This window comes from Oncorhynchus gorbuscha, linkage group LG20 (assembly GCF_021184085.1).
Source record: "Oncorhynchus gorbuscha isolate QuinsamMale2020 ecotype Even-year linkage group LG20, OgorEven_v1.0, whole genome shotgun sequence".
NCBI classification, from domain to species: domain Eukaryota; kingdom Metazoa; phylum Chordata; class Actinopteri; order Salmoniformes; family Salmonidae; genus Oncorhynchus; species Oncorhynchus gorbuscha.
The window spans coordinates 34725113-34735112 of NC_060192.1; the positions used below are offsets into that span (position 1 = coordinate 34725113).

A 10000-nucleotide genomic window follows, 5' to 3' on the forward strand; every position below is an offset into this window, starting at 1 on the left:
TTTTAAGGACCTTTCTTCTTATAACCTTTGAATTAATAGGGATAAAACAATTCACCAATACATCGTTCTATGGGTTGAAATGGTTAAGATTACAAGTGCATCGGTCCGGTTCGTGGGAGCCCAAACCATCCAAATTAAGCATCGGTCCGGTTCGTGGGAGCCCAAACCATCCAAATTAAGCATCGGTCCGGTTCATGGGAGCCCAAACCATCCAAATTAAGCATCGGTCCGGGTTCGTGGGAGCCCAAACCATCCAAATTAAGCATCGGTCTGGTTCGTGGGAGCCCAAACCATCCAAATTAAGCATTGGTCCGGGTTTGTGGGAGCCCAAACCATCCAAATTAAGCATCGGTCTGGTTCGTGGGAGCCCAAACCATCCAAATTAAGCATCGGTCCGGTTCGTGGGAGCCCAAACCATCCAAATTAAGCATCGGTCCGGTTCGTGGGAGCCCAAACCATCCAAATTAAGCATCGGTCCGGTTTGTGGGAGCCCAAACCATCCAAATTAAGCATCGGTCCGGTTCGTGGGAGCCCAAACCATCCAAATTAAGCATCGGTCCGGTTCGTGGGAGCCCAAACCATCCAAATTAAGCATCGGTCCGGTTCATGGGAGCCCAAACCATCCAAATTAAGCATCGGTCAGAAAACCGCTGGTTCACTAATGTTGTTAAAACACACATAGTTGTATTCCCAAAAATATCTAATCTGTTGTGACTGAATTGATGAGTCCTCTACTTCAGTTCTATAGCCTATCAAACTTGTATGCATGTAACTGCGTACAACTGTGTGCATAGTGCGGGAGACACAAGATGCTCAAGCCAACGAGAGGTAGGCCTATCCCTGTTCTTCTAATATTCATACATCTGGCACCTTCAGCATTTCTATTTGTGTGTGTGTGTTTGTTTGTTTGTTGGAGTATCATTGTAGTATGTGAGTGGGTAGAGTTCAGTGAGTTTGCAGAGCCAGAGCAAGAGAGTCAGTGCAAAACATGGTCTAAAAATGTTGTTCACACTGGTTGCACATTTAACATGCTGATAGAAATGAGGTAAAACTGATTGAAGTTTCCCTGCATTAAGGATCCTGGCCACTAGGAGCCTCTGGATGAGCGTTTTCCTGTTTGCTTTTACAGCTCATTGAGTGCGGTCTTAGTTCCAGCATCGGTTTGTGGTGGTAAATAGACAGCTACAAATGAGGTATGATGCTACAGGCTGGCTAATAGTCCGGGTAGCCATTTCATTAACAGTTCAGGAGTCGTATGGCTTGGGGGTATGTGCTGTTCAGGAGCATTTCATGACTACAGATGTAAGTGCCAAGGGGCAATAGTCATTTAGACTGGTTACCTTGGCGTTCTTAACCAAGGGACTATGGTGGTCTGCTTGAAACGTGTAGATACAGTTGATGTCGGAAGTTTACATAAACCTTTGCGAAATCCATTTAAAATCAGTTTTTCACAATTCCTGACATTTAATCCTAGTAAAAATTCCCTGTCTTAGGTCAGATAGGAATATCACTTTATTTTAAGAAAGTGAAATGTCAGAATAATAGTAGAGAGAATGATTTATTTCAGCTTTTACTTCTTTCATCACATACCCAGAGGGTCAGACGTGTACATACACTCAATTAGTATTTTGTATCATTGCCTTTAAATTGTTTAACTTGGTTAAAATGTTTTGGGTAGCCTTCCCCAAGCTTCGCACAATACGTTTGGTGGAATTTTGGCCCATTCCTCCTGACAGAGCTGGTGTAACTGAATCAGGTTTCTACGCCTCCTTGCTCGCACGTGTGTTTTCAGTTCTGCCCACAAATGTTCTATAGGATTGAGATCAGGGCTTGTGATTGCCACTCCAATACCTTGACTTTGTTGTCCTCAAGCCATTTTGCCACAACTTTGGAAGTATGCTTGGGGTTAATATCCATTTGGAAGACCCATTTGTGACCAAGCGTTAAATTCATGTTTGATGTCTTGAGATGTTGCTTCAATATATCCATATCAGTTCCTTTCTCATGATGCTATCTAATTTGTGAAGTGCACCTGTCCCTCCTGCAGCAAAGCACACCCACAAAATGATGCTGCCACCCCTGTGCTTCACAGTTGGGATGGTGTTCTTTGGCTTACACGCCTCCCCTTTTTCCTCCAAACACAAGGATGGTCATTATGGCCAAACAGTTCTATTTTTGTTTCATCAGACCGGAGGACATTTCTCCAAAAAGTATGATTTTTGCCCCCATGTGCAGTTGCAAACTGTAGGCAGGCTTTTTTATGAGCGGCCTTTTGGGTTATGTCGATATAGGACTCGTTTTACTGTGGGCATAGATACTTTTGTACCTGTTTCCTCCAGCATCTTCACAAGGTTCTTTGCTGTTGTTCTGGGATAGATTTGCACTTTTTGCACTAAAGTACATTCATTTCTAGGAGACAGAACGCGTCTCCTTCCTGAGCGGTATGACGGCTGTGTGGTCCCATGGTGTTTATACTTGCGTACTATTGTTTGTACAGATGAACGTGGTACCTTCAGGTGTTTGGAAATTGCTCCCAAGGATGAACCAGACTTGTGGAGGTCTACAATTTTTTTCTGAGGTATTGGCTGATCTCTTTTGATTTTCCCATGATGTCAAGTAAAGAGGCACTGTGTTTGAAGGTAGGCCTTGAAGTACAACCACCGGTACACCTCCAATTGACTCAAATGATGTCAATTAGTCTATCAGAAGCTTCTAAAGCCATGACAATATTTTCTGGAATTTTCCAAGCTGTATAAAGGCACAGTCAATTTAGTGTATGTAAACATCTGACACACTGGAGTGATATAGTGAATTACACGTGAAATAATATGTCTGTAAACGAAAAATTACATGGACCATGCACAACGTAGATGTCATATCCGACTTGCCAAAACTATAGTTTGTTAACAATACATTTAAGGAGTGGTTGAAAAATGATTTTAAATTACTCCAACCTAAGTGTATGTAAACTTTTGACTTCAACTGTATTACAGACTGGGTCAGAGATAGTTTGAAATTGTCAGTGTAGACACTTGCCAGCTGGTCAGCGCATGCTTCAAGTACGCATTCTGGTAATCTGTCTGGCTCTGTGGCCTTGTGAATGGTAACCGTTTTAAAGGTCTAACTCACATCAGATACGTAGAATGTGATCACACATTTGTCACGAACGAACAGCTGGTGCTTTCATGCATGGTTCAGTGTGATAGACTAGTGTAAAAGGGCAACTCGCGGCTGGGTTTCCCTTTGTATTTCATGATAGTTTGCAAGCCCTGCCACATCTGATGAGTATCAGAGCCGGTGTAGTAGGATTAGATCTTAGTCCTGTATTGACGATTTGCCAATTTGATGGTTCATCAAGGGTGTAGTGGGATTTCTTATAAGCTTCTCGATTAGTATCGTGTTCCTTGAAAGTGGCAGCTCTAGCCTTTATCTCAGTGCGGATGTTAGCTGTAATCCATGGCTTCTGGTTGGGATTTGTACGTACAGTCACTGTGGGGAGAAAGTCGTTAATGCACTTATTACTGAAGCCGTTGACAGACATGGTCAATTCCTCAATGCCATTGGAAGAATCCCGGATAATATCCCATTCTGTGGCAGAAAAACAGTCCTAGGTTTAGCATCCGCTTCTTCAGGCCACTTCCATACTGACCTTGTCACTGGTATTTCCTATTTGAGTTTTTGCTTGTTAGCAGGAATCAGGAGGATAGAGTTATGGTCAGATTTGCCAAATGGAGGGCGAGGGAGAGCTTTGTATGTCACGGTAGCATGATGCTGCCACCACCAAGCTTCATGGCAGGGATGGTGTTAGACGGGTAACAATATATACCTGGTTTTCTTTGCATTCAGGCCAAAGAGTTACATTTTTGTCTCATCAGACTACAGAATATTTTGCCTTATGCTCTCAGAGTCTTCACATGGCTTTTAGCAAACTCCAGGCATGCCGTCATGTGCCTTTTTCTCAGGAGTGGCTTCTGTCTGGCCACTCTCCAATAAAGCCCAGATTGATGAAGTGCTGTAGAGACTGTTATCATTATGGTTCTCCCATCTCAGCCAAGGAACTATGTAGTTCTGTCAGAGTGGTAATTGGGTCCTACTTGCCCGGTTGCTCAGTTTGGTTGGACAGACAGCTCTAGGCAAATTCTAGGTAGTTCCATATTTTTTCAATTTCCCAATAATCGAGACCACTGATGTCTTAGAAACTTTCAACGCTAGAAACAGTTATTCAGTAAAGGGTTAACACGGGCCAGTGTGTAAAGGGTTAACACAGGCCAGTGTGTAAAGGGTTAACACAGGCCAGTGTGTAAAGGGTTAACCTGGGCCAGTGTGTAAAGCGGTAACCTGGGCCAGTGTGTAAAGCCCTAATACAGGCCAGTGTGTAAAGCCCTAATACAGGCCAGTGTGTAAAGCCCTAATACAGGCCAGTGTGTAAAGCCCGAATACAGGCCAGTGTGTAAAGGGTTAACACAGGCCAGTGTGTAAAGCGTTAACACGGGTCAGTGTGTAAAGGGTTAACCTGGGCCAGTGTGTAAAGCCCTAATACAGGCCAGTGTGTAAAGCCCTAATACAGGCCAATGTGTAAAGCCCTAATACAGGCCAGTGTGTAAAGCCCTAATACAGGCCAGTGTGTGAAGCCCTAATACAGGCCAGTGTGTAAAGCCCTAACACAGGCCAGTGTGTAAAGGGTTAACCTGGGCCAGTGTGTAAAGGGTTAACCTGGGCCAGTGTGTAAAGGGTTAGCCTGGGCCAGTGTGTAAAGGGTTAACAGGGGCCAGTGTGTAAAGTGCATCCCAAATGGTACTCTATACCCAACATGTACTACACTACTATAGTACACAATCCTATGAGCCTTTGTCAAAAGTTGTGTACTTCACATGGGTCATAGAGTGCCGTTTGTGACGTGATCTACATAATGTATTGTACACGTCCTGATCCTGTACAGTTTAGTATGGAGGAAGAACTGTACAGAGAGAAGGGGGTAATTGACAAGGATGAAAAATATTCAATAGTTTGTTCACCGAATTTAAGCTCCTGTTGTGGATCACAGCAAACAGTGTATCCTACTCTGTGTGTGTGTCCTGGGGGAAATCACAGATAGAGCCGCTTTTTTCAGCAGACGGCTGACGACGGGGTAGTTAACATTAATATTCATACACACGGGATCCGGATAGAGAGAGAGATCAGTATGGGACGATCATATCAAGAAAATAATCAGAATATCAAGACAATAATTTCAGCGGTATTTCAAAATACCCCGGGATAAGGCAAATACGGTATATCACCCACACGCACACACACACACACACACACACACACACACACACACACACACACACACACACACACACACACACACACACACACACACACACACACACACACACACACACACACACACACACACACACACACACACACACACACACACACACACACACACAAGTTTAACACTCACGAAGGAGAAACATACACCCATAGTAATACCAGTCAAGGATGGCTCCCCCTGATGGACTATAGTGTAAATAGGGTACACTTTACAGTTAAATGGACATTAAGATTTTACGATTTTCTACCGACTGGTGTGAGGAATATTAAGTAGCCTCCCTTCAGCCATGCTAAAATGAATGGACTGGTGTGAGGAATATGGTAGAACCTCCCTTCAGCCCTGCTAAAAGGAATGGACTGGTGTGAGGAATATGGTAGAACCTCCCTTCAGCCATGTTAAAAGGAATGGACTGGTGTGAGGAATATAATGGAACCTCCCTTCAGCCCTGCTTAAGGGAATGGACTGGTGTGAGGAATGTGGTAGAACCTCCCTTCAGCCCTGCTTAAAGGAATGGACTGGTGTGAGGAATATGGTAGAACCTCCCTTCAGCCCTGCTTAAAGGAATGGACTGGTGTGAGGAATATAATGGAACCTCCCTTCAGCCCTGCTTAAAGGAATGGACTGGTGTGAGGAATATGGTAGAACCTCCCTTCAGCCCTGCTTAAAGGAATGGACTGGTGTGAGGAATATGGTAGAACCTCCCTTCAGCCCTGCTTAAAGGAATGGACTGGTGTGAGGAATATGGTCGAACCTCCCTCCAGCCCTGCTTAAAGGAATGGACTGGTGTGAGGAATATGGTAGAACCTCCCTCAAGTCAACCTCCCTAAAAGGTCACATTGTGATGGAACTCACCTCTGGGCTGGTTGTGAGGGGAGGCAGTAGAAGCAGGCAGTAGAAAATACATTCCAGTACATTGTGATGTAACTCACCTCTGGGCTGGTTGTGAGGGGAGGCAGTAGAAGTAGAAGCAGCAGCGTGACTCTCGGCAGAGACCTGGTTCTGAAGGGTCCTTCTCTGGCCTGGAGAGGACACTACAGAGAGCACAGGTAACAGGTTAAGACAAGATAGGGACTGGTTTATAAGAGTGTGGACAGACCAAGCCGAAGTTGCAAAGGTTAAATGTGTCTCAACACTGGTCCTACAAAGACAAGAACGACAGGTACTTTGTCTACACAGAAAGGTTAAATGTGTCTCAACACTGGTCCTACAAAGACAAGAACGACAGGTACTTTGTCTACACAGAAAGGTTAAATGTGTCTCAACACTGGTCCTACAAAGACAAGACAGACAGGTACTTTGTCTACACAGAAAGGTTAAATGCCTTTTCTCACCAACTGCGTTGGGATCTTTTCGTCTGAATTCCTAAAAATACAGATTCCCATATTGATGCACTAAACCGTTCAGACCAAATCCAGTGTGTTTTCCCCAGTCATTCTCACTGGCAATATGTTGTTCTAGGTGGCTAGAGAGGACGCAGTAAAAGGGTAGGCTATTCATCCTACAGGGTTTTCATGAAAGGAGCTTGGGTGCATTTCATTTAGTTGCACCCCAATTAATAAGACAGGAAATGCAAAACTGGTACCTGTTCTTATTCGTACATGCTGACCATCATGATGCTCGCTGCCTACAGGTCTGTCTATCTGACTACAGAGGTGCAGTCCAGACAGAGTAGGTCTATTTCAGGAACATTTCTGAATGGACATAGACAATTAGCAAACTCATACGCACACCCACCTAATAGGACCCATCAATCAAAGCCACTTGCTGCTAATCATACCCCAAAAACATAGGCAAATCACATTTCTCCTGTATCAAAACCATATTAAAAGCTTGGCCTTAGCTTCAAATCCTTTCTGTAGGATATCAAAAACTAGTCTACATTGTATGATAATGCTAAATAAATGCAGTCTATACATATCATGTAAAATGTAGAGGAACGTTTTAAAAAGGAGGCGCACTGTAGAGACAGCTGTGATATAGGCTATATGAAGATTAAATCAAACATAGAAAGACATGCATGCAGCCTGTCCATAGTCTAATGATCAGCCTGTCCACAGTCTAATGATCAGCCTGTCCATAGTCTAATGATCAGCCTGTCCACAGTCTAATGATCAGCCTGTCCATAGCCTAATGATCAGCCTGTCCACAGTCTAATGATCAGCCTGTCCATAGCCTAATGATCAACCTGTCCATAGTCTAATGATCAGCCTGTCCACAGTCTAATGATCAGCCTGTCCATAGTCTAATGATCAGCCTGTCCATAGTCTAATGATCAGCCTGTCCATAGTCTAATGATCAGCCTGTCCATAGTCTAATGATCAGCCTGTCCATAGTCTAATGATCAGCCTGTCCATAGTCTAATGATCAGCCTGTCCATAGTCTAATGATCAGCCTGTCCATAGTCTAATGATCAGCCTGTCCATAGTCTAATGATCAGCCTGTCCATAGTCTAATGATCAGCCTGTCCATAGTCTAATGATCAGCCTGTCCATAGTCTAATGATCAGCCTGTCCATAGTCTAATGATCAGCCTGTCCATAGTCTGAAGCCTGTCCATAGTCAATGATCAGCCTGTCCATAGTCTAATGATCAGCCTGTCCATAGTCTAATGATCAGCCTGTCCATAGTCTAATGATCAGCCTGTCCATAGTCTAATGATCAGCCTGTCCATAGTCTAATGATCAGCCTGTCCATAGTCTAATGATCAGCCTGTCCATAGTCTAATGATCAGCCTGTCCATAGTCTAATGATCAGCCTGTCCACAGTCTAATGATCAGCCTGTCCATAGCCTAATGATCAGCCTGTCCATAGCCTAATGATCAACCTGTCCATAGCCTAATGATCAACCTGTCCATAGCCTAATGATCAACCTCCATAGTCTAATGATCAGCCTGTCCATAGCCTAATGATCAACCTGTCCATAGCCTAATGATCAACCTGTCCATAGCCTAATGATCAACCTGTCCATAGCCTAATGATCAACCTGTCCATAGCCTAATGATCAACCTGTCCATAGTCTAATGATCAGCCTGTCCATAGCCTAATGATCAGCCTGTCCACAGCCTAATGATCAGCCTGATCAATGATCAGCCTGTCCATAGCCTAATGATCAACCTGTCCATAGTCTAATGATCAGCCTGTCCAAAGTCTAATGATCAGCCTGTCCATAGTCTAATGATCAATCTGTCCATATCCTAATGATCAGCCTGTCCATAGTCTAATGATCAGCCTGTCCATAGTCTAATGATCAGCCTGTCCACAGCCTAATGATCAGCCTGTCCACAGCCTAATGATCAGCCTGTCCACAGCCTAATGATCAGCTGTCCATGGCCTAATGATCAACCTGTCCACAGTCTAATGATCAGCCTGTCCACAGCCTAATGATCAGCTGTTGATCAATATTAATGAAGCAATGGGTGATTATTTTGACAGTACATTTGAATCAAATCAAATCAAAGTGTATTTGTTACATACAGCAGGTGTAGACCTGTGTGTAGATAGTGAAATGCTTACCATAACCAATAGTGCAAAAAAGGTATTGGGTGAACAATAGGTAAGTAAAGAAATAAAAACACCAGTAAAAAGACAGTGAAAAATAACAGTAGCGAGGCTACATACAGTAGAGAGGCTATATACAGTAGAGAGGCTATATACAGTAGAGAGGCTATATACAGTAGAGAGGCTATATACAGTAGAGAGGCTACATACAGTAGAGAGGCTATATACAGTAGAGAGGCTATATACAGTAGAGAGGCTATATACAGTAGAGAGGCTATATACAGTAGAGAGGCTATATACAGTAGAGAGGCTATATACAGTAGAGAGGCTATATACAGTAGCGAGGCTATATACAGTACATATACAGTAGAGAGGCTATACAGTAGAGAGGCTAGTAGTAGAGGCTATATACAGTAGAGAGGCTACATACAGTAGAGAGGCTATATAGAGGCAGTAGAGAGGCTACATACAGTAGAGAGGCTATATACAGTAGAGAGGCTAGAGAGAGGCTATATACAGTAGAGAGGCTATATACAGTAGAAAGGCTATATACAGTAGAGAGTCTATAAACAGTAGAGAGGCTATATACAGTAGAGGCTATAAACAGCTATATACAGTAGAGAGGCTACATACAGTAGAAGTACATACAGTAGAGAGGCTATATACAGTAGAGAGGCTATATACAGTAGAGAGGCTATATACAGTAGAGAGGCTACAGAGAGGCTATACAGTAGAGAGGCTATATACAGTAGAGAGGCTATATACAGTAGAGAGGCTACATACAGTAGAGAGGCTACATACAGTAGAGAGGCTACATACAGTAGAGAGGCTATAAATAGTAGAGAGGCTATAAACCGACACCGGTTAGTCAGGCTGATTGAGGTAGTATGTACATGTAGATTGTATGACTATGATTATATGATAAACAGAGAGTAACAGCAGCATAAAGGAGGGGGGAACACAATGCAATTAGTCCAAGTAGCCATTTGGTTACCTGTTCAGGAGTCTTATGGCTTGGGAGTAAAGACTGTTGAGAAGCCTTTTTGTCCTAGACTTGGCACTCCGGAACCACTTGCCATGCGGTAGTAGAGAGAACAGTCTATGAATGGAGTGGCTGAGGTCTTTGACAAATTTTAGGGCCTTTAGGGTCTCTGACACTGCCTGGAGTAGAGGTCCTGGA

At 43.5% G+C, this 10000-nt stretch overlaps 1 protein-coding gene across 1 annotated transcript in view; it reads right to left on the reverse strand.

Moving 5' to 3' along the window:
- Window positions 1-10000, reverse strand: part of LOC124006899 (replication protein A 70 kDa DNA-binding subunit-like) — a 108805-nt gene that overhangs the window by 74370 nt on the left and 24435 nt on the right. The window contains exon 7 of the mRNA XM_046317087.1: window positions 6253-6354. Coding sequence (XP_046173043.1) covers window positions 6253-6354 — 102 coding nt within the window. The remainder of the gene's footprint in view (window positions 1-6252; window positions 6355-10000) is intronic.